General features: G+C 40.6%; 3 protein-coding genes and 1 long non-coding RNA gene across 5 annotated transcripts in view; 2 read left to right on the forward strand and 2 right to left on the reverse strand.

Moving 5' to 3' along the window:
- Positions 1-9,409, forward strand: part of LOC110991054 (uncharacterized) — a 27,498-nt gene extending 18,089 nt beyond the window's left edge. Inside the window, exons 5-6 of the mRNA XM_022256154.2 lie at positions 2,354-2,678; positions 3,212-9,409. Of these exons, the coding sequence (XP_022111846.2) occupies positions 2,354-2,676 (323 nt within the window). The 3' untranslated portion in view covers positions 2,677-2,678; positions 3,212-9,409. The remainder of the gene's footprint in view (positions 1-2,353; positions 2,679-3,211) is intronic.
- mrpl10 (mitochondrial ribosomal protein L10) lies at positions 9,311-14,633 on the reverse strand. Of its 2 annotated transcripts, none has more exons than XM_022223530.2 (4): positions 14,451-14,633; positions 12,301-12,485; positions 11,224-11,533; positions 9,311-10,610 (listed from the first exon to the last, which is right to left on the reverse strand). In XM_022223530.2, the coding sequence occupies exons 1-4, from the start codon at positions 14,503-14,505 to the stop codon at positions 10,405-10,407; spliced, it is 756 nt and encodes a 251-aa protein (XP_022079222.2). In that variant the 5' UTR covers positions 14,506-14,633; the 3' UTR covers positions 9,311-10,404. The 2 variants fall into 2 exon arrangements, with proteins under 2 accessions (XP_022079222.2, XP_086990562.1); XM_087134436.1 differs by lacking the exon at positions 14,451-14,633 and adding an exon at positions 13,936-14,102.
- A 2,536-nt stretch (positions 14,634-17,169) lies between these two features.
- Positions 17,170-21,246, forward strand: LOC110973058 (uncharacterized). Its single transcript, XR_002597422.2, has 4 exons — positions 17,170-17,387; positions 18,789-18,851; positions 19,675-19,822; positions 20,390-21,246. It is a non-coding gene; the product is annotated as an uncharacterized LOC110973058 (long non-coding RNA).
- Positions 20,515-24,476, reverse strand: LOC110973057 (dickkopf-related protein 3-like). Its single transcript, XM_022223508.2, has 5 exons — positions 24,130-24,476; positions 23,454-23,686; positions 22,697-22,946; positions 21,909-22,107; positions 20,515-21,519 (listed from the first exon to the last, which is right to left on the reverse strand). Exons 1-5 carry the CDS (start codon positions 24,338-24,340, stop codon positions 21,357-21,359), a joined length of 1,056 nt encoding a protein of 351 aa, XP_022079200.2. The 5' UTR covers positions 24,341-24,476; the 3' UTR covers positions 20,515-21,356.
- Between the last annotated feature and the right edge of the window lie 202 nt (positions 24,477-24,678).

Raw genomic sequence — 24,678 nt, forward strand, 5'->3', positions numbered from 1 at the left:
CAACGGTGTATGTAGTGTATATATAGATCCTATTGATGATTATCATTCTGTCAACTGTGTGAAAACTTCCTCATTACAGTTCCTTAACGAGTCAGGATGAATGGAATGTGCAATGCCTGTCATATCGATTCTGTACCCGGACATGATGAAGGGCACAAGTAGCTCGGGGCCAAGAGTAGTTGCTGGTCAAAAAACAATGTGTACGTGTACAGTATCAAATGAACCATGCTGGTAGAATGTGTACAATGGACATTTCGTCTTAATTTTGTTCACCTGTACATGTACCTGTACGCGTGTACATGTATATGAACTTGTCAAACATTTGAAAAGTTTGAAAGAGAAAGGGCAAGTTATTAACACATGGTTGTTGCTGTAGGCATTGAATTTTCTGCATTTGTGTTAAAGTTCTTTACAACCTGTCACATTTTCTACATGAGTACATGTATGTACATGTACACTGTGTGGCAGTTGATTGGCATGTCAGATGGGATGATGTTATTGCAATCTGCTCTTGAACTTTTTGTTGGATGGGTAATCCCTTATGTTAATGTACCTGTACATGTACATTGGTTGGTTGGTTGGTTTGACCCCCGTCTTCAGTGAACACAGCTGACACTGCTTGTTCACATTTTTTGTTACTGTATTTTCTGTAGTGAAACAAAGGCAGGGATACATGTAGCTAGGCACATACATGTACATGTACATTGTGTACACAACCTGTGTATGTTGAATCTGCATTACAGTACACGTGTACATCATACATGGTGTATGTACATGTATGTGTGTGCATTCTTGTGCACAGGCTAGGCCTACATGTACATGTGCATGTATGTATGGTACATGTAGTCTTATCATGGAACATGGAAGTGAAAAGTTCAGTAGGGCATCAGGAAGTGACAGTTGGAATGGGGGAATTAAGTTGAAAGACTTTATATTGACTTTTCCTTCCTGTGAATGAACCAAGTTTCAGGGTGCTCAACTGAAACTTGGTTCATGTACATGTACTGTACATGTTATACATGTACATGTCTTCATGTACCGGTATACCCATGTTCATGTACATGTCTGCACAATAAAGAACTCCAACTTAACAGGTACGCTCTTGTACAGGTTCACACACATCTACCATGTACAGGTACATGCAACCTGGATAAACTATCCGCATTTATATTTGAAATATTTGTAATTTGACATGCACCGGAAAGTACAAATGCAGTAGCTATTGAGCAGCCTTACAGTTGAGTGACATACACAGTAGTGTATGTCCGTGGACGTACCGGTACATGTACATTATGCATTTATCTGTACATGTATTTCACGTACATGTATGAGTAGTAATGTAAACAATGTAATTTGTACTACACACATTTCTTGTACCATGAAAGCATATTCTTTCTTGAACACATGTATGTTCGTGTACAGGAGTGTCTATAGCATTTTCTGTATGTTAATTAACGGCCAGGATGTGTTACATGTATGTTACTTTGTTCATATGGCCACAGGTTAAAAATTTCAACTACAACGGTATACGTACAGGTATACATATGCCCGTTTCCCTTATTCATTCTACAAATTCAAGAACCCTTTTGCAGTTCCCTAGAGAAGGTGCATGTACAACTACCTGTAGCTAAGGCCAACAAAATGATTGGATCATCACAGCGAATCAAACCGAATAATGAATCATTGTGGGCAGTTGTGCATGCATGAGTACTGAATTAGCAACTGTACAGTTGTTCTAACTGAAATAAACGGTGATTACCTCCTTGAGATAGTAAAGGCACTCGTGAATTTGCAACTCATCACACTGGTCTTTATTTGAGTTACCAGCTGAGCATCCAGGGTGCCATGAGCGCCTTGACTAGAGTCTAGCATAGGTAGTGCTTTGATTTACCCCAAAATGGGACTGTAACTGAGTCCATTCCAGCGAATTTGTTACGTGGTGAATGTTCAGCGAAGATTTTTAAATTCCAACAGTTTTGCCTCCTCCAACTTCAGTATGATTTTACAAAGGTGACACATCCTGGGGGCTAGGGCTAAACAACTTTCAATTCTGGACAAGTTTCACCAAACAGAATTGCCATAGTGTGAAGTACTGTGCAAGCTGTACACATTGGATGAAAAATTCTGTCTTACATTGCAGTACATCGCTTGAAAATGTGCATGTCCCTATATGTACAAGTACACTTCTGCTTTGAAATGTACAAGGAGGGTGATATTCCATGTGTTAATTAAAAACTACCTAACCAAGTATTATACCTGCTGTTTTTGGGAAGGGAGGAGGGGACACTACGGGCAGATCCCAAGAAGCATTTGTGTAACCCATGCTTTGGATGCCTCCTCGGTTTTTGTGCAGGCAAATTCAGTTTCTGGTCTCAGCCTTGTAGCCATGGCAGTGCCTCCATCGTGGAGTTTGTTGAGGAGGCCATGCGGCATTCTCACAGTGGCCGTGTGCTGTACTTCCTGAGACCCCGGATGCCCGGCTACCCCCCGGCCGCCGTCCAGCTCCTCTACCCAATCTCCCGATTCCAGAAGGCTCGCTCCTTGCAGCACATGTGCCGCTTCGTCATCCGCAAGCACGTCCGGCTGGATCACATCGACAGCCTTCCGTTGCCACGGCGATTGAAGGATTACCTGAAGGAGGCGCAATACTACACGCAGGAGGACATCTTACACTAAAGGTTTAAAAACTTTGGAAAATTCAATGACTTGTTTCTTTGATATTGTGGGTTTTCACAAGCTCAGTTACAGTTCAGGAATTAAATATACCTTTTGCAATGCATGTTGTAACTAAGAAATGACAAGTCAGAAACTGCAAGCAGTGAGGCTTTCGTTGACTCTTGCTTTCTCAGCGATACAACAGTAGACAAACATTTCTTTGTGAAGCGTGTAAAGCTAAAAAAAACTCAAAATAATGTTTATTTTCAAGTGCATGGAAATTATGAAGTACAATTCATAAATTCAAACAGTGGTGGCAGTGTACTGTATACATGTACTGTACGTTGTATGGATAAATGGGTGGCTATGAAGGCAGAACAGCGCATGTGAGTATAGGGTAAGAGTCCAAAAGTTTGAAGGGGGTAAATTCATTTTGTTAGAAAGGTGGGGCATGTTCCCCCAACCCCGGGGGTCCTTCCATACATGTACATGCAATTAAATGTACAAGGTTAAATATCCGATTGTCTTATTATTTTCTGATAACTTTACTTTTCAGATTCAAGTGACTGATGTGTACAGGCACAAAGAAATGACCTTTCATGTTCTCATCCTGTACTGGGATCCCCTAGCACATACGACAGCACAAGACAGGTTATAGGCTTACAGTATCGTGGTACATGTAGGTAGACAACATTGGGATGGCATCAAGGTGAAGCTTCATGATGTACATGTAAATTATGCTGCTTTGTACTTAGATGAGTCATCGTTCTTAGATGTAGAAATGTACGTTAAAAACGTGTTTACTTTTACAGTGTAGTGCCAGAATACCACATACATGTACATGCGTGTGCATACAGGTACATGTATTCAGTGTTAATCTGATTTTGTGAATTTTTTTCTGCTGACCTTGTACTTGACCCTAACTGTGCTCATGCTGGAGTTGAGCTGTGTCCACTGTGTGCACTGTTGGCCCTCTTGTCAGACATTGACACAAAGCTATAGCGTGAGGTGATGAGCTTTGGGGATGTTTTCTGTTGCCAACAAAATAATACTGCATGCAACCAGAGAAGAGGTCACTTGTGAACTGAAGAGAAGGGCTGTGGTGAACTGTTGGTCCTCTTGTCAGACATTGACACAAAGCTATAGCGTGAGGTGATGAGCTTTGGGGATGTTTTCTGTTGCCAACAAAATAATACTGCATGCAACCAGAGAAGAGGTCACTTGTGAACTGAAAGAGAAGGGCTGTGGTGAACTGTTGGTCCTGGAGATCAGATGCAGTGTTCTCACTTCGCTCATTCCCCACCTGGAAAGGGCAGATGCATTTCACAAACTTTTGTGGAGGACACGTGTCAAACTATCAACGTTCATTGTTGGTTACTTGCTCCCCTAATCCACCCGCACATTTGGTGCGCACGTGGAAGTGTTGAACTTTGTTATTGTTTAAATGAACTCTGTCCAATGAGTGCTAAGCAAAAAATGTGCCGTGTATTTGCCCTTCCCAGTGCCCTAGGTAGGCAGGTGGGGACGAGTGAATGCTCCCATGAGCAGTTGATCTGACCAGATTTTCATTTGCAAGCTCAGAGATTTTTGATTTAAATTTTTCTGCCACAATTTAGACCACTTTTGGTGGTGTCCACTTGTGACGTACATACAGTGGAACAGTTGTTGTCTGCTGGCTTTTTTTTTAAACTCAAGCAGTGCGGGTTACTCATTTTTCTGAGACCACAGCATTCGGCACCAGAATTCCGTGATATTGCATTAAGTGCCAATCAGCCTGTGTACATTCATTTAATTTTATACTCACAAAACTGACACTTGAGTTATGTACGGTGCATGCACATACATATACAGCGTACAATTGTGAAGACACAATAGTTTTGGCATCGCGAATATTTTGTATATATATATACGTGCACATTTGCCTAGGGTCATAACTGCATACATTATGCTGAATCAAAGGTTTGTTCCCCAAATTCTGTGCAATAATTGTGGTGATCCTGGGGTTCTTAATAGTTGGTGTACAAAGCGCAATTTGATTTGGTTTTACCATGTGCATGATAGCAGCTCGGAAGTCTTTGACTTGATGGTGTGTGCTTGTTCCAAAGAAATCCACACATTGTCTCTGGATTCTACATCTCGGTTTTCCTTGAGTTTCCACCTGCAAATTAGTGTCTGAAGCCTGCCCTCCTGCTATGCCTTTTGGATTGGATGGCACCCAGGCACCCGTGCACCCTAGTGAGCATCGGCACCAGTGCTGTACATGTCTGTGGAGTTTAGCAAAGTTATTAACTTAGTACCTGTAACCTTTGTGAGCGTGTGTAAATTTGTTTGTGTGTTGCTCTTTGCAGTTAAGAGAAAAAATAAGACACTGGTTTGTCTTGATTGTTGCCTTTTTGAAAAAGATTGACTCGGACCAAACAGTGAAGTCCAATCCGTATGCAAATTCACTCAACAATAAATGAAATTACATATTGTATTAATTTAAATGTTTTCATGGAATGTTCGTAAAAATTATATTTAGGTGGATATTACCTAGGCACTGACATTCTACTTATAGATTGTAATTATGCTGTAACTTTTGTGAAAGGTTTTAATAAAACTATCTAATGTTGGGCCAGAGGAAAAGATATGAAAATATTCTAATGGCCTTCTCCCTCCGAAATTGTACCTTTGGATGGTAAATATTATTTCAAAGATATGTGTGCATGTACTTGTATAGCGTGGTCCGTAATTTGTTGAAATTGTCACCTAAAATTCATACACAGTTAATTCTTACATGCTCCATTACTTTCCCTGTGCACAACTGTGTTCCATTTGACAATCTCATGACTCCTTGAGCTTACTCGGGTCTAGCCTAAGTAACCTACATGTACTCGCCGAGCCAATCACTTGGAAAAGTATCCCACAATGCAAATACATGTACAAGCACATGGTGGCTCAGTCAAACTTTGCAAAGGAAATTTGATACTGTTGTAAACAAAGCAGCGAAATGGTCAAATGTAGTGGCAGATTGGCTGGAGTCAACTAAGTTCTGTGAAAGTAAGGCCAGACACACGTTTGGATGTCTGTTACTTTCCACCATTCAGATTCACTTTACATATTAAATCACTGTATGACTTCTTGATCTTGTTGGGGCACGTACATGTAGAATAACCCCAAATATTTGCTTATAATCACATATTGGGCATGCCTATCTAATTCTATGACAACACCACAGGTACATGTACATGTATTGAGCAAGAGGGAAGTAATTGAATGCAGTATTTAGTATCGTTTGCCCCGTAGGCTCAGACGTAGACCAATCCGATTAGACACTATAACTGCAGTGACACTACACTCACATGCTTATTCTTCAGTTTGACGTGCTGGTTCATTTGGCAAATCATGACACCCAATTGGTCAAAGAGGCATGCAATGTGCACATTCCACCTGTCCACGAGCATTGTGGGTTTGCAGTAATGGCCTCTACAGTAATTCAGGTCATCAAGGAAGGCGAGCAAGACACAAGTGGCACATACGTACAGATAATCACCTTTGTCAAGAGACTGAGACCAGGACGGAAAAATTGTTGTTCTGTATGTTACAATTTAATGAAGATACCAAATGTGACAAGGCAGAGCTGAATACATGTGCAATGTAAAGATAAATGGGAGAGGCATATCTTAGTGGCTTTGTCAATACTGCTCTTGTGCACATACGTGCTAATTAGTTAAAGTCGTGATGTCCGTTGTTATGACAACGGTGACATTTTTAGAACATACATGTATGCATGAACCTACAGTTGCAGCCTTTTTGTGCATTATGGATCATGGTGAAAGCACATGGGTTTGTTTTATGCAGCTTAATTGACTCCCGAGTTGTTCTTGGTAAATTTGCCTGGCATCTTTTTCAATCTACATGTAAATGCACATGTAGTTGGCACTTTCAATTCCTAAAAAAAAAAAAAATTAACATGTCCCCTGGAGAAAGTTTTCCATCAGAGAGGGTTCAGACTGAAAAGGAAGAGAATATTTCTGTGCTGTGTCCACTACATGTACAATTGGAATAAGACTTGCAGGTTTTCATGGTGAAAGAACTGTGAGGTTCTGAGAAGAACCGCACATACTCAAGAAAGAGATTGATCCATGGTGTAACTGCAATCGTTTCTTACTCATACAATTGGAATGTTTTTGAAAAGAATACAAAGCTCCATCCTCCCCAGTGTAAAGATTCTACATTCGTGAAAATGATGAAAAATGCATAGTTCCTCATCAGGATACATTTACATGTACATTATTCAGCACCTTCCAAAGGAAAGACGGTGGGACTAGATTGATTTCTCTTTAGCTATTCGTGACAGAAATTTCAGATAGGTGTACTGTAAATATTCATCAGGAATTAATGGATGCCAGCTTCCTGTACGTGTAAATTATACATAATGTAAATATCCAGACCTGCTCATGAACGTGATACTGGCAATAGCTATATTAGTCAGAACTGTAAAGTTGAGAGAACATACCGGGGTACATGTACCGAAACCTGTGCTGAAAAGTGATGACCAAATAACACAGCCTCTTGTAAAAGATATACATGTACATGTATGCCTTGCTAGTGTTGGGCATTAAACCAATTGCCTTTTGTTTGAAATTAAGTAATTCATACATTTGTGTACATGTATTTTGAGAATTGGTGTACATTAATTATGGTAGTTCTTTATCAGTTCATGGATTTACTATTTTTTTGTTGGATGAAACCTCAATCCCCTTTTACTTCTATTTCTTTCGTGTTTTCCTCTTCCTTTTTTTTTCCTGGACAGTTCTCTGTGACTTTCACCAAGAGGGTAGAACTTACATGTGTACTTGTATAAATATGTCGAATGATCTCCTGTCCTAGATGTGCATACAAGGATGGCATCCCGATGACTTCATTTTGTAGCAAAAGACAAGCATTTAGTTCCAATAACCACCACCATTTGTCATCTGTATAGTGCTCATATTTTTGGATCTGACAGATTTTGAGAGGGATTATATATTTTCTATGGGGGTAAAGTCATCTGACCTTTTGCTTCTGCCGTGACTTTTGAAAATTGGCATCCATTTATCATAGCAGTACATTTGCCATATTCGTTCATTTAGCATAATGGGCCACATGCACTTTTGGGGGGGGGGACAAAACATTTGGTCATACCTGTATTTCAAAAGGTATCATAGCGAGAATTTGGAGATGTTTTTCAGATTTAAATTGTTCATCAATGCTAATCGGAGCTTTTATCCTGGACAGAAACAATGGCACTAACTAGAGTTTCCTGCTTGTACTGGGAGTAACAGTATACTGTGACCGGAAGTTTAATGTGTAATTTCATGTGTTACGACAATTAATGAAATTCTGATTTTCAGTTATTGATGTATTTCTGCTTCTCTCATTTACATGTACATGTACAAAGACTAGCATACTGGGCAGAACATTTTTCAACTGTATGTTTACACTGTCATGAATACAGTGTATATTGTAGTAAAGACAGAATCTTCAGAGTTCATCATGATTCATGTCATTCAACAGGTGGGCATACTAGATGACAGAATAACTCGTTGATAGTCAGAATTTCACAATGCTGGTCTTGTAAAACTGGTTTCCAGCTGGACTGGTGATCGGTGGGCTTTTTTTCACAAAATATAAACTGGATGGCAGTGCCAATGATAATTAACGGAACACTCCCCAAGGACACTGTTGTATGCTTGTATACATGATCTCTTTCAGGCTATTTTGAAGACTGACAATGCTGTTTCTGCAAACAAGTTAATGTGTGTGGGATTAAGTTACATGTTCCCAAATGTAAGATGGGGAAGGGAATAAGTTCCAAGTTTGAAACCCCCCAAGTTTGAAACCCCCCCCCCGCCATGTTAACTATTTGTAAAGCATTTGTCTGTTGTGTAAAACTCTCCAGTGTTTTGAAAGTCACTGGAATAGATGAAGGAGTTCTGAAAATGTTTCAAAAATTTATGCATACATTTACAGGCCTAAAACCATTGTACAGTACCCAGAAATGATGGGTGCTGATCACATTAGACAATGGTATGTGTACATGTGCACACAATTGGCATAGTATTGATACCACAGTGTGACGCCATTTTGAAACAGGAAGTGTAAAGCAAATGAAAGAGTATGCCTGTGTTGGTTCATGCACTAGTTTTCATGCTAATGCCTTTTACATGCGGCATTGTGCATGTGACATATTCACTTTGGTACTCTTTAGGACACGAACCAATTCCAGTTGCTTGGCCTAAATTGACTGAAAGTTATTTAAGGCGGAAATTAAGTGTTTACACTTTCTTTCTTGGTGTTAAACCCTCATTAATTGTATGCTCTAACCAAGAATGAAGATGCTTGATGCTATATTGACTACGATGCTATATATCTCTAAAAGTATTTGTAAATGGAGCATATATTATGACTAACCTCATTGTACATTCTGTTTGTGTACATATTCTGGGTGCTCGGATTCTTGCACAATTTGATAAATTCGCGCCTTTGTTTATATATTGTTTTGCTTGTTCTAAAATTTTAATTTGCTTGCAGTCTTCCGGGGGATGGGGAATGAATCATCTGGAATTTAAAAAGCAGGCATTAATGGCAGATGGCATAGACATGTAAAATAAAGACAAATTGACCAAGTATATGATGGCAGCATTGTATGTAATGGTAACTCATAGAATTCACAAGCTGTGACAAATTATTAAAGAGATTATGCACATTGATATGCCAATTTATGAAAGAATGTGTATCGTGTAGTTTCTTTTGAAGTGTATTTTTGGAAACGCCAATAAAGCCACAAACCATATGAATAGCTTCTATTCCATGTTCAAATAATGGAAAATTTTACATAAGACCAGAACTGCAAACACCATGGAATGCATACAATCAATGACTGAACTACCATAGTACCTGTAAGGGAAGTATCAATCTCAGTTGCTGTACAGTGTACCATACTTGTTGATCCATAGTCATGGAGGCTTGCGTCTCAAAATCCACCACAACTTGGAATGAGGAGAGGTGAATGTTTAGTGACCCTGAGACACTGACAATTTTGCCCAAAACATGTGCCCACCTGAAGTATATGGGCCTCTGGGAAATGAAACCAAGCTAACACTGAAAAATGAAAAATTTCCGTGAACAATTCATTTAAAGAAATAAAACTTAAGCACTTGTATTGGTTCAACTTTTGAACAAATAGCACCAGACCAAAGACACTACATGTGATCTCAATGTTGGACAACATCCTCTGCCCCTGTTAAGGTTGATATTTCAAAGTGACAATGTCAACAAAAGATATCTTCAGAAAGCACTGTAGTCATGGGCATTGTTTATGGGTATACATCTTTAAACAGGTGCCTTTTCATAGACATGTTTTTATGTGCATCGTAATCTGTAAGCGTAAAGTGAAGGAGTTTCTGTACAGGAGTAAAACCAATGCAGATATGGAAATGTACAAGAATAATAGAAAGGAAGCCTCCTCCTTCAAGGCTAGTTTTTGGAAAGGCAGACACGTGTACTGGCATTTCTGGAGTTCCGGGGTTTCAGTGTACATGCTATGATAACAAGAGGTCCACTGGTACATCTACACGTCTACATTTCCAGCTATATTGGTTATACATGTGTCACTGGTTTGGTAGTCTGGGACCAGTTCAGCAATGAATACCATGCGTATGCATACAGGCATGCTCAGTGTGCGGTGAGAAAGGCGTTGTTCCTGTTGCCCCATTCTTGTGGACGTCATATGCTAGTCTCCTGCCTCTGTTTGATCCACTGGCTGAGATTGGTTACCAGTGTCTGCTGGTGCCTCTGCAGCAAACTGTATGTAGACCCCACCGATTGGCTCAGTATGCCAGCCAGCTCTCCCTGCAGGACACGTTTTTCGGGAAGCTGGGAGAATTCAGCCATCTGTTTGGCTGACATCAGTCTGTTTTCCACTAGACCGCCTAAGAACAAAGAATGTAAACTTTTTTTTACAAACACAGATGTGAACAGGCTCCAGGCTTGGACACTTTAAATAAAGATTGAGTAGTTTAAATAATGGATCACCTTCTAAATATACCATGACTTGTGACAAATTTGGCAATCACATGGGAAAAACCACAATGTTGAACATGACAATGCTGATGTGTTCATTTACATGTACATGTACATGTATCGCATGGACCGTATGTGAGTTGAAAGTTTTCAATGTACGTGTACAGTGGAAAAACACACAAAGGTGCTCCAGCGGTTGTTTTATTTGTACACCGTTGTGCACATGCTAATGAAATAACATCACAAACTGATATTCTAATAATGAAACCAGGGATTTCTTAAAAGTACCCCAGGAACTGTAGCTTACAACCCTAAAGGATCGTGAAGAGAGGAGACAAAGAGAAACAATTACAGAGTTAGCAGAGGGAGGAATACCCTAGGTGAATGTCTTAAGTGAAATCCATGCAGCTAGGTGAGGACTGAAAATCCAAAACACAAGTCACCTCTAGCAGGATTTGAACCCTGGCTGTCGAGTTGGAAAGGCAAGGAAAGAACCTGTTTGCTGAGAAATGAGGTACTCACCGAGCAAGTGAATCTTGGGAATCTTCTTGGTCGCTTTGAGCAGCTCCTTGACGAGCGGTTTGTCACTCACGGCATACACATTTTGTCCAACAAGCAGCGGGCTCATGTTCTCCAGCCGGGTGCCCAACAATGCCATTCGCATGACTTTGTTGTTATACATCTTGACCGTAATACCCGCTTTGCGTAGACGACGCCTTATGATGGACATCTCCTCCGCCGTCAACCCCTCGTTGTGAAAGGCGGCAATGAGGGACTGCGACAGCATCTGCTCTCGGCACTGATTGGCCATAAACACCTCCACCGGTGGCGGCTGCCAAGATGATTAGAAGGAAGAGTGGTTTACTGCATTGGATTTCCCTGGTTGTGGCCTAGTCTTCTGGAGGCAGGCAGACACCTGTCAAAAGATCTCGGTGCCTGTTTTCTTTAGCAGGATATTGTGTACCGATTGCAATTAATTTTCCGCCCAGGAAGCATGGTTATTCATAAATGGTGAGGGGCTGTGAGAAAAGAGCACTGAGTGATATCGTTGTACCGTACTGATACATGATATATGCAATCCAGGGTACATAACAAGGAAACTGCTCCAAGGGATTTTCTTCTGCACACAATACTACAGCCTACTCACTCCAGCCTTAATGCACATTCTTGTCAAAACAAAAGACAAACATGGGCAATGATACATTACAGAATAACTTCTACACTTTTGGTTTGTTTGGCGTCAACGATGCTGAAACCCTCCCCCTACTGGAAACCTTTTTGTAAAGTTAACAATGCCTGCTGTGTGAAGGAGATATGTGTTTCATTACTTTACTAGCAGCAACATCCACTTGCGAGCAGCTAGTCATAAGCTGAAATGTACAAAGTTCTTATACTTTTGCACAGATCAGGTGTACAAAAAAAGCTGAAAGTCTGGGTCAACATCTAAATAAAAAAACTGAAATCAGAAAAAAAAAGCTGAATTCTCACACCCCCTGAATCAGACAGATTGAAGAATCACGAATGTACCTCTGCCATCACTAATACACCCAGGATGTGTCAAAATGCACCAGTATGTGACAGGCAGCATGAGCGTTTTACCTTCGTTTCAGCCTTAAGCTTGTATCGCATGGAGCACTGCTCAGCCAGGGGCCTGTTATCCTTGGGTTTCTTGTACTTGGTAAGCTCCATCAGCTTCGCTCGGGTGATGTGCATGGGTCTGGGTGTGCGAGTGTTGACGGACTTCATGCTGCGGACGGATGTCAGTGACGGCAGCCATACCGACACTGCGTATTAGGACAGACAGCATTCATTATGAATGACCAGATGATGTAAAATTTCTCTGTATATCTGACTAGCAATCCAGTGATGTCAAACATGTCAAAAGCCACCTCTGCTATTCACATGTACACAGTGTATATGTAAGTAGTGTTCATGGTACCCATTGGTTCAAATTCTGCTTAGTATACAACTAATTTTCATGAGTGCCATGGTCAGGTAAATAAGAATGATTAGCCGGGCATGACTGGTCAATCTTGTGCACGATTGCTTGATCTGATTGCACGATTAGTTCAGTAATAATGCTGCCATCACCTGACCCTGCATTCATTCTAATTCACTGTTGTAGAAGACTGTATCGAAAAGTGAAGCAAACTGGAGATTTCCTACAGGATCAGCCAAACATGTTGTCTGATTGGACCACTAGGCAGATTGGCTGATTACATCTACATGTAACTCAACCACTGCATGAGGTGGTACGTTGTATGTAGATTGAATTTGAATGTACATGTTTTATATATGTACCTTGACTGTTGAGGCAAAGCCAAACGGAATGGACCAATCAGTCTAGGTACATGTCAGATTACAACGTTATTGTTTGTTACCGGTACATGTACATTAATTGTTCTTTATGTGTACGCATGCTAGGACCATGGGAGACCAGTGGATAGTGAATGGGCCACCCAACTGACATAAGAATGGGCATTCTGTAATCAAATATTGGAGTCAATTTAAATAACAATGGGAGTATATTCTTAAAGTTAGGATGAAAAAAAGGTCATCTGGGAAATGAACCTATCTGGGGAAATCTGACCTGCTCATAAGGTACCTGTATATGTATGTACATCTGTTATCCACAAGGCCACAACTTTTGTACAATTGATGATGGGCATGAGGATCGGTCATGCTATTTAGCGTCAACAAGCGTCAACACACACAAGTAGGGTCAACAAAGCGTCAACAACTCAAAAATACCCTCTACAGATTTATCATGTTTATACGTGAATTTATCATATAAATCATTTTATCATTTAAAGACTCTAACACTTGCTATTGTGTAAGAAAAACACCGAATTTGCTTCCAGATTCTCACAGCAAAACGAACATTTTTCATGATGTATGGGGGCCGCCATCTTTCTTTCCATGCCATCCATGCGAAAACAAGATGGCAGCCAGTGGGACTGCACAAACAGGCCCGACTTTGTCACTCAAATTTCAACACTCGCATATCATTTCAGATAGATTATGGTATATTGAATTGATATTTAGGAGCCTAATTAAAATTGTAAAAAAAAAATCTTTGCATCAATATTCTTGACTAACTTGTTGACACTTTGTTGACGCTTGTTGATGCTAATACTATAGTATAGGCCCAGTATGACACATGAAGAGTGCTTGAGATGGGCGCTGAGTGAAATTGTTAACGTCACGGCCATACAGGTATGGCAGGATGGTTACCCAATGAACACGATGAAAACAAGATTACACCCCCTGCCTCCCTTGGAACAGTTGACTGCATAAATTCTGTTTGGCAGTGCATGTCCGGAAACTGGGCACAAATTATTAAAAACTGCGAATTTTTGGTGATCGGTTACCCCCAGAACTAAATGTAGATCTGTGGGGTACGGGTCCGACTACCCCCAGAACTGTGGAGTCTGACGTCTGCTCCTCTCCCACGTTCTGGGGGTGGCTTACGTAGTGGTGGGGTACCCCCAGTCACTGCCACTGCCAGTACTGTGGAGTCTGACGTCTGCTCCTCTCCCACGTTCTGGGGTAGGCTTACGTGGTGGCGGGGTACCCCCGTCACTGCCACTGCCAGTACTGTGGGGTCCGACGTCTGCTCCTCTCCCACGTTCTGGGGGTGGCTTACGTGGTGGTGGGGTACCCCAGTCACTGCCACTGGGGTCCGACGTCCGCTCCTCTCCCGTCGGACCCCACAGTTCTGGGGGTAGTAATCGTATTCCTATTCTTACCTCTTAATTTTGAGCACTTGCAGAAAGCACCTGAAGCCATTCGGCTACATAACATTTACATAATTTCGATGAACCATGAAATGATCAGTAAAAACCCAACCCCATAAAAACAAAAGGAACTCTCCTCTAGATTTGATGGAGTCCTCGTCCTCTTTAAACGTGAAAGGATCCGAAGAAATGGGCGTCTCATGTCGTACGAGGGCGCTGTTGATCGGAGAAAAATGGAAGGGCTGCGTAGCATGCACTAGTGATCAGAATATCGACAAGAATATAAGATTGAATCGGTGCTCTGAAATATATGATTGCCGAGCTTTCGGTGACTGAGTGCCTTCTTCAGGGCGTTCAGCTTGCCCCGAAGAAGGTACTCAGTTACCGAAAGCTCGGCAATCATATATTTCAGAACACTGATTTAATCTTACATTCTTGTCGGCGCAGTTGATCGAGCGGTTTCGAATTCGAAACGACTGACTTTGGATTCTTCGGACTTTAATACATGTAGCTTGCACTTGAAGCCTCGCTTCTCAGTGTTTTCGGTCAATATATTTAAATATATAAACGAAACCTGCTGTTTTAAGCAAGGCCTCAACATGGCAGAAACGAGTGAAGCGGAAGACGAGGCCAAAGCCAGTCGTTTGTAAAGTATTTTCCCTGATTTTTTTTGGAGTGGGGGCAGCATTGATGTCTGTATCAGCTTCACTGGTGCATGTGCAACTTAGGCAGCAGTGACAAATGCTTCCACTTCAAAAATCTGGAAAAGTACTCACAAGATTCTCAAGTGTTCAGACACAATTCAAACTAAAAGTCATCTTTCATTTTCCTTTCAATTTTCAGTTGTTTAACCTAGGACTTTTGAAAATATTTCTCTCCAGAGATAATCAAACCCCTCAAAAAGTCACGAGGCCCATTGTCACGGGCGTGAATCCCTTAGGGATGGGGGTACAAGTAGGATTTGCCGCCCCCCTCCACACTTTTTTGGGGGGGTGAACATCCCTCCCCCACTTTTTGTGGTGAGCAAAACATTCAAATTTTTCAGATGTCCAACTAATTTCGGAATTCAATATCACTGAAAAAAAGAGAGAACAAAAGCAACAATGCCATTCTGAATACATAATACAGTTGTACATCACTATTATGAACATCGCCCTCTATATAGAGTCATTCCCCCCCCCCACACACACACACTTTTCAAGTTTTCATGGCCTGGCAAGTCATCCCCCAACCTTTCTCTAGCCTTTTGGCACAAATTTACGCTACTACCCATCGCCATGCATGCATATAATGTCATTGCAAAACAGCGATTTGGAAGGCCCCGCTGTGTCCCATACATTCAGAAATACAAGCTCCTTCTGGTAGATTTCATCCTCCTTCTTTACAAACTATCCAGTCCACGTGCCACGAAATGCACTAATTGCAGTTAACCTATTTTAAACCTTTATTTTACAATTTCAAAGGGCAATTTACTGCCTTTTTAGTTTTATGCTAATGTAATTTCCATTATTTCCATTTTCCCCAGATGACATCACAGCAACAGAGCCCTCAGTTGTTCAGGAAAACATAATTTTAAAAGTGCACGTTCCGATGCATTTAACCAAACATAAATATAGAAGAGTATTCACACATCGAAGAAGACTACAAAATTGCACACAAATTTTGTCACAGAAAAAGTCATTGCAACTGTATTTTAAGAAGTAAAATCCATCTAGTTGAGAACATTCTCACTGAATGTACACTACTTTAAAAAAGGTTAGCACAACTTTTTATTTTGTGTATACTTTTTATGTGAGATTTACCGCTGAAAATGTGAATTTGATGTTTTGAAACATTTTTCAAATTTTCTATTTCAATGAGAACTCCATCTAGACAAACAAAAAATGAAAGGACTAGATTCCACTCATTGGTAAAAATTACAAGTTCAGAAAAAAGTGGTCCTTAACATTTTGAGGAGTGTACGAATGCGTTGAATGGCCACAACCCGATTATTTTTCAGACAGCAATAAAAAAACTGAAGTTTTCTATTGAGGCTCTTCTACGCTTCCATTCCGAGGCATGGGTGTGGCTCTTTTCCCAAGGCTCAGGATGTGTCACTCTATATAACACTTTGATTGTATGACACGGTTTTTGTGAAAAACGGCCATCTGCTATGACAGAAGAAATACTGACTTTTGCACCCTTGATTTATATCTCATTTAGTTTCTTTCTAGTGTTTTTCCAACTTGGTCTTCCGCCGAGGGAGTTTTCTCCTCGCGAGAAGATCGATGTACGTTTGTACCCCATTTGAAACTTAACCAAGTTACTTGAGCATCGCAATTTCTTTTCGGGATATATCTACCCATTTGTGTTCCTTGCTCGATATTGGTCACACTGTACACATGATCCCGTAAATACCTAGTTGTCATATACATCTACGTGTGAGATTGTGGTATAAGTGTTTGAAAGCAGTCCATTATTTACATAACAAAAGTGCTATACAGGTGCACGCTTGGGTACACATTCCTAGTAAATACAGCTGGAGAATAGTATGGTATTTTGTCGTTACACGAACTGGTAGCTTTTGGCACCCTTGCCCTGCCTCACCATGTACTAGCTGCGGACGGAACAAAGCTACCATACCCTGTGCCAGAAGATTTCGCCGTGGTGCTGAATTCAAGTGGTGAATACAAAGTTTGGCTTTTATGTGCCCCCGATTCTTTGTTATGCCAAACAGTTGGTCATTGAAAAGCACTCTTGTGAGGCAATAAAACGAAGGCATAGTCATCCCTCACACCCAACTGCAGACCCCGGTACCCGTACGGCGCACTGTGTGTGTTTCATAGTGCACCATTTTCCACCTTGCTACGTACTAAGCTCTCAGCAACTTGTCAGCGTTCGGGCGTGTCGATAGTGGTGGCAGAGTTTAACCACTTTCATCCGATCACAGTTTGAATTTGGAAATAAAAGGTAAGATAACAAAAAGGTCCAAACATTTCAAAGTAATCTTTGCGTTTTCAGTTTCTTTCATGACACGAGTGCATTATTTACTCCCATCGTCATCGATTTAAGTCGTGGGAAGTTAAGTCGTGAAACGAAGAAGCCTATAGACTGCAAATTTACTTTCTATGTTCCTTTGACCTATCATTTGGGGAGAAAGGAAAAGAATTTTCCACCCCCCCCCCGTGTTTGTGTTTAAAATTTCTATCGAAGTTTGGATTATTTCTTAACAAATGAATTTGCCCTTTTGCCGATAGTTGAGATCGAATACATGAACACCTGGCTTTATTGACCTTTCCTGAATTGATCCTTGAACGATTGAGAAAAGAAACATGGCGTCCTCCGCTCTTTGTACGACTTTTTCGAATGATTTTTTCTAATTGAATTTCCTGGTCGGCGGCTGCATTATAATTATATGCGTGTAATAATATTAAACTAAACTACACGTATGGTTGTCAGATGCTCCTTCCAATGTAGTATTGGATGGTTTGATTGCACTGGTTTGGTGCGTTCACCTGCCGACGAAAGTATTTTCTCGCGTGACATGTTTGCACCTTCGGTTTCAGAGTGACATGAATAATCTGTGCCATTCCCCCGTTAGTAATCAATGTATTATGTTACACAAAGAAAGTTACAGTTTTACGGTTTCAAGTTGTGAAATAAATGAACGTTTAACGTACTGCACGAGGACTTGTCTTGAAGTGGCAATAATATTTTATGTTGCTTCCCTTATTTAAATTGCGCAATAAAGCATCCCGACCTCCAAAGGAAGGATGAAATCTGCAAAAACGATGGGTTTGCAACTTTTTAATAAAAGTAGTGGCCACTCCCATTTCAAATTCCCGCCTAACACCAACTCGGAAAGAATTCCATATCCAATGATGATATTTTAGTGTCATAAACTTCTTCCGGTTTCCATACCTGATACTCTTGGTGCCGAACCCTGTTTCCTCGCTGAAATTCTCTCAATTAAAACCCTCCTATGCAAACATTCTTGACACAGTTGTCGATGTCATATCAGTCGAAATCAGTCAAATTCCATGATATGTGTCTGTACTGGGGCAAATCAAGGGGAAGGAATTTTTGACTGTTTCTGATGGTTACAGCAGAAAGAGGGTTAACCCTCCTTGTACAGACGATACTTTTACAACTTCTCAACGTACACCGATTTAGAAATTGTGACGGTCCAATATGGAGTTCTTGCTCGACTCCGTCACACTCTTTCGTTGGTGGCCTAAGCAAAGTTTGGCCTTTACAAAAGGGGGTACATTTAATTCCAATTTGCTGGAAACCTGTTGCTCAAAAAGACCCGTAAATGGAATCCCAAACTGGATTTTAAGATAAAGATATTCTCATTTTAACCATTTTCAGATATGGCATTCCGGTGGACTTCGGTTTTTGCACTTCTATGCATGGCCATCTGCGTTTCGGCAGGTAATGTACATGTACATGTAGGTTCATTCCGAAATCATGTTTGTCGCTGATGACTCGACGAGATCTCCGTTTTTAGATGGAATCTCTTCATCGTGTTTCCATGACGTGGTCAAAAGGCAAAAACTTTACACACACTTGACATTTTCTATGACAATAACAGAGCACAGAACGGATGTGAACTTGAAAACGGTGCGTGTAGCAAATAGGACAAAGTCCACCTTTGAGCACCGAACCCGGAAGCGTTTGTAGCCATTCGTGGAAACTACAAATTAATTTTTTGAGCCAAAAGAAGGCAGTCTTTCAAAAATTCAGAATCGTGTTCATTTACACGTGTCGTAAACAGCTGAAGACTTCACATGGTCAACATTTGGGAGTGCATGTACAAGTACTCGGTCCATGAAATCTGATTTCCAAATTGGTTTTCAATTTTTACACGAACAAATGTCCCGACATTGTATCCAAGTGTGCAGGTATATTCAGCGTTGAAGTTCTCACAGAATTTAATTGGCCTAAATGACAAACTTGTTTCTGTGCATTATGAATGACTTTTGTAATAAAATTTCAATAATTCTGCGATCATGATTTATAAATGCCACAACACAGAGATCAAGAAGTCGTATTAAGCAATTAAACAGTTCATATTGTGCACATTGGACGGCGTTGTGCTTTGCTAAACTTGTGGTCGGGGCTTGAGCACTTCATGATTAACTCTTCAGTGTCTGTGAAGTGCGCACGTACACATGTATTACTTTTGAGGTGTCCATTACGCCATTGTATTTTCCAATTTCTTTCCCATTCTTTCTTGAATGTCTACGCACTGCAGCGGAGGAACCTTCGTATCGACTAGCTGAGCTCTCGGCAGCCGTTGGGGGCGTGGTCGGTGGCCTAATGCTAGTCATTGGTATCTCATTCGTCATCTACGACTTCACCTGTCGGAATTACTTTAGCGGCAGGGCAGGAGAGTATTTCAGGTGATGATGCATGATCTTATTTTCTAAGTTTTTTTTTACCCACCAGGACAAATGTTCTTTCCACTGAGCGTTCAAAGCGTTGTCAGTGATAGAGGGGGAATTGAAGAGGTACTCCATACTCACAAGTTCACACTGCACATTTGGACGAACAAATCTATCTATACATGTAACTTGAATCTTTAACTATGATTTCCAAGGTGGTGTAAAATACTTTGAAATTCAAGAATTCACCAGTACAGACATTAAGTTAAAGAGCGCCCTCTCTTTGCCGAGGGACATCGAAGTTCTGTTTTCTTTGTCAATAAATCTGCCAAAAACATACCCGTATAAATATTGATCTCCTGGCCGTAGTACTTCATCCATCCAAAGGTCGATTTTTTTTATCTAATTAATGTTTGAGAAAACTTCAGGAAATCCAATTACATGTATCAGGCACATCTCGTTAGTTTCCAAAGCAGGATATAAATACATGTAGGGGTAAACCCGCCGAAATCACTTATTCCTTTTCAGTTCTTCTACGAAGTTTTTTTTCACCCAATTCAGTTTTGGTCTTGTTTGACTTTACAGAGCGGATGAAGAGGTGGCGGCTGGAAACTCAACGAAACTGTAATCTGATTGTATTGAAGAATTTTATTGACAGTGATAGATGAAACGAAACAAACCTTATCTTCCGGATGCACTAGCCACTGCTCAGAATAGCAGTATTTTTAATGGAAATTTTTTAAAAACGAGAACAATGTGTTTTAGTATGCTGTACATGTACATGGATTTGACTTGTATATAACCTTTTTAGTCTCAATTTTAAACTAAAATGCAAACTAAGGCAACAAGGAAGTACGAGTGCAGTGAAAAATCATGTCACTGTGTATCCTTGGTATCGATCAAACACACCTGGTACAGTGTACTTCTGTTCATTATTTCAACTTCAGAATAAAATCCTGTGTACTGACATTAGAATTTAAGAATTAACATTTTTGAAAAAAAGCATGAAAACGAATCTTGGATATGAGAGGGATAATACACTAACAGTGACTGGTACTTTGGAAACATCGACACTTCCCTGTATACATGAATTATTGGTTTAATTGTTAGCACGTATACGGCATTGACAGAAAACAACACACAGTGCAAGTATAAGCCTTTTAATAAAAAAACTAGAATAATCCAGTATATGTATAGCTTTTGTAATGAATGTTTGTAAAATTTTAACTGGATTAATTTTGTGGTTGTCTGTGCATGTAGATGTTGGGTGTATTACACAAACTCTAATGCTCTTTTTTTAAATTGAACAAAGAGTGGTTTATTTGGAGTAGTTTATATTTGAGTCTTGTCTCGTGTAGCGTAGGTTTTAATGATTTTTAAATTCAAATCAGAGTAATTAGATGTTTTAAATGCATTTTCAAATAAAATATTTATATAGAATATGTTGGAAGTTTAAACGTGCGTTCATTTGAATTGAAAGGCCAATTGCGCGGGAAAATAATTGCCTTTGTAACCATTGATATTTGTCTTGAATACTTAGCCATTTCACTCGTTACTCCTCGTCTTTATCGGTACGGATGACCTTGTCTATTTGCCTGGCCTGAAGTTTGCTGATCTCGTCCAGTGCAGGCGCGACTAGTCGGTCCGGCTCGGCCCATGCCGGCAGACATACTCCCCCAGACTGGGCATCTTGCAGGTCGAATACACTGACTATTCTGTTGTCGATTAATTAAAAATTTTCCAAAATCTCAGTTTCGTATAACATAAAGTTACTCTAAAAACATTGGCGCGACATCTCTCAAAGTCATCCTTGCAGAATTTTCGTGTAGCTATATACATGTAGTTTCAGAAAGTGACGCTCCTGATGCAAACGCAAATGCTACAGAACGTCTCAGTGACCGTATGTCGTCGTTGGAGCCTGACAAACGACAGCCTATACGGCTGTCCTGTGTAATTCAGATTGTCAAGGTGCAATCGAAATACCTTTATTGCTGTTGGCAGATAAGGGATTTTAAAAAATCTGTTTTCGTTGAAGTTACTGCAACAAATAATGGTTGTCAAAGGAACCCCGTTATCAGCGATACACGCAGAGTTCGGCACTTACGTTTGTCTATAGGTGACACATTTCAACCCTTTGACGCAAGGACATTCGTGCGGCAGCTGGTGAGGGACGCTCCTTCGACCAATTAATTTGTCGAAGAGAGAAAGCGCTGAAGAGTTATTTTCTTCCTTGGTCTTCTCTTCCTTACCGCAGCAATGCTGGCCTTCAGTAGCAAGAGGACGGCAGACAGGCTCGGCAATTCCTGTCGAGGAATTCATGCACTGTAAACCGTTTCGAACGGGACTCAACGGTCTGGCTTGAGCCAACAGAAACAAGTCGCTTGAAAACAAGGCCGGATCCAGAAACAAATTGTCGGGGGGAGGCTAACTGTCGGCATTTTCTTTGTGACCTTTAGGCCTACAGGCTCAATGGGATGAGGAAAATAAAGGGGGCTTTTACACGTATAATTAGGAAACAAGGAAGGTACAGGAGTCCAGTCAAATCCCCATCTCTTATTCTACTCTATTTAAAACACAAAAAAAATCCCTTGTGGTTGCAATGGTCCATGCTGCCTCATATTGACTCTGCGTGTAACTGATTTTTTATAATGTCTAGTATTATGTACTTGTTTTAACGTATTTAAGTTGGAATGTAACAGATTTCCTACGTCAGATACGTTCGCTCAATGCTAGTGTCTATTTGCTCAACTTGAGCAGGGCGTGGAGTGACGATAAACTTAACATAAATAACAAACCTCAATACACATATACATGTAAATGGTGACCGAAATTCACCAAGTAAAACGTATGCGTAGAATTTACTTAAACCACTTTAAAAAAATCAAATCCAACCTTCTACAGAAGCGCAGCATTCGTTATCGCCGCAGTCCGAATCTTTGCTGCAGATCGTCCCAACCTGTCCGCTGGTGGCGCCCTCTCGACAACGCCCCCAACGGCAAAGTCTGTTGTCACAGCAGTGGCTGTCAGCGTGACACCTGTCACCGTCTTTTGAACAGGCTGTGCAGTAGCTCAAATCGAAGCCAAGAAATATCTCCCGGTGGCAGAAGTGTTGCTTGGCACAGTTTGCGTCCGTCTTGCAGACCTGAAGAGCAAATTTTACAAGTTTTACCCATGCCACCGTATCCCTCTCTAGAAATCTAAGCTTCTGAAACCATTTCTCCATGCTGAAACAAAGGATAACGAAATATAGCCGTTACATTTTGTCATGTGTTTCCCATCTGTAACCCTGTTACGGTCCGGTATTGAAAAAGAGACACTCCTGTAATGATTTTATAATCATACATGTATTTGGGGTAAGGTCATGCAGCTCTGATTGTTTTAATTTTGTTCAGAAGTTGATTTCTACATTGGATACAATGTGTGGTTTTCCCCTCAATTAGACAGTCGGTGGTCTGTTTGATAATCGATAGATCAATCTTTTGATCAGTCCGTATGGAGGTCAGTACATCGGTCGATCAGTCGCGCATGGTCGTTACATCAGTAGGTCAGAAAATTGGATTTAGTTGGTCAGTCTGCAGGGCTACCGACATAGCCACTCGGTCGGTGGGTCTTTTGGTTTGTCAGTTGTCTGACGGTTTGTAAATTCTACCTTTTTATGAGGCGGTGGCTTCACCTCCGTTTGGAACACAATCATCACTCCGTCTCCGTCCTCCATCTTATCAATGGTGGTGTTTACGACGAGTGTTATATCTCCAATTTTTCTGACGATGGACGTGTTGTGTAGTTCCCCCTCCGGAATATCATCAGCAATGTCAGACTTTTTCAAAATAATGATTTGTTGCCTTTCACTCCCGCTACTTTGGGTCAACTCAGCAAGTTTATCTTCAAGAGCACAAAGTAATTAATACATTTTTCAGCCATACAGAAACCGGAGTATTTGAGCAGCAGAAACTCAACGAAAACAAATATTTTTATTTTGCACGATTTGACATTAGTTATCCTTGGAAACAGCCTGCAATATAACTTTTTTGCAATAATTAGGCCTATGTATTTAATGCACATACACATGAGAAATAGACTATGCATACACTCCAAAACAAAATCACTGTGACCAGGTCGTACTACATCATAGGTCTTACCTATACATCCATTCAAAACATTTTGGCTTTGTATTTAAAAGTATCCTTTTAAATCTGCAAGCCATAAAATCTAAGGCAAAGACACAAGCTATTCAAACATACCATTTGTAACAAAGACATCCCCGTGACTTCAACAACCTAGTCTTGTGAAAGGACTTGCAATGGACTTGACCACGAAGCTCATACCTTTAATAGCCGAGCTACCGAGAAACATGTCGACGGAGTTGACCATATCTTCCAGATGACGCTTGGCCGTTGCACTTCCACGATCACCGGCAGGCAGCTGAACTGTGGCAGCATCGCTGATAAAGCCCACGTTGAGTAGAAACACTGGTAGAATTACGAGGAGTCTCCACCACTTTTGAGCGGGAAACATCAATCCCATAAAAATAGTCATTATTGCTCATAAAAATCTGCGTAAACAAGAAACTTCTTTCAATAAAATACCACTCTTCGTCTCACACTGCTGTTGCAAGCTGTTTTGGCTATGATTGTGCTCGACTTTGGCAACTGTTTTGCGTAGTAAGCTTTTTATTGATATACATATACAACTGAATATCAACGGCTCACACAATTAAAAAAACTCATTTAATCGATACCCGATGTTAATTGTTCCCCGACAACAGCTGTGGTTTTTCTAATGAGAATCTGTACTGTGTAATCCAGTATTCGATCGCAAGAATGTCATCAGACGTTTTTTTAAGGCTTTGTTATCATGCGGGTGTTGATTATTTT

The sequence above is a fragment of the Acanthaster planci genome, linkage group LG03 (genome assembly GCF_054643075.1).
Source record: "Acanthaster planci isolate LZ-2023a linkage group LG03, COTS_SCS, whole genome shotgun sequence".
In the NCBI taxonomy this organism is placed as follows: domain Eukaryota; kingdom Metazoa; phylum Echinodermata; class Asteroidea; order Valvatida; family Acanthasteridae; genus Acanthaster; species Acanthaster planci.

What these genes read in the sequence shown, in the direction of transcription:
- mrpl10 (XM_087134436.1), bottom strand. Translation starts at nt 14,017, where the DNA reads ATGCACTGCCAAACAGAATTTATGCAGTCAACTGTTCCAAGGGAGGCA. An exon ending in GTTTTCATCGTGTTCATTGG is followed by an intron (nt 12,486 to 13,935) that starts GTAACCATCCTG and finishes CCTAATACGCAG; the next exon opens with TGTCGGTATGGCTGCCGTCA. An exon ending in TCCCAAGATTCACTTGCTCG is followed by an intron (nt 10,611 to 11,223) that starts GTGAGTACCTCA and finishes CTTTGTTCTTAG; the next exon opens with GCGGTCTAGTGGAAAACAGA.
- LOC110973057 (XM_022223508.2), bottom strand. Translation starts at nt 24,340, where the DNA reads ATGACTATTTTTATGGGATTGATGTTTCCCGCTCAAAAGTGGTGGAGA. An exon ending in ATGCTGCGCTTCTGTAGAAG is followed by an intron (nt 22,108 to 22,696) that starts GTTGGATTTGAT and finishes ATTCCTCGACAG; the next exon opens with GAATTGCCGAGCCTGTCTGC. An exon ending in TGTGTCACCTATAGACAAAC is followed by an intron (nt 21,520 to 21,908) that starts GTAAGTGCCGAA and finishes AATCGACAACAG; the next exon opens with AATAGTCAGTGTATTCGACC.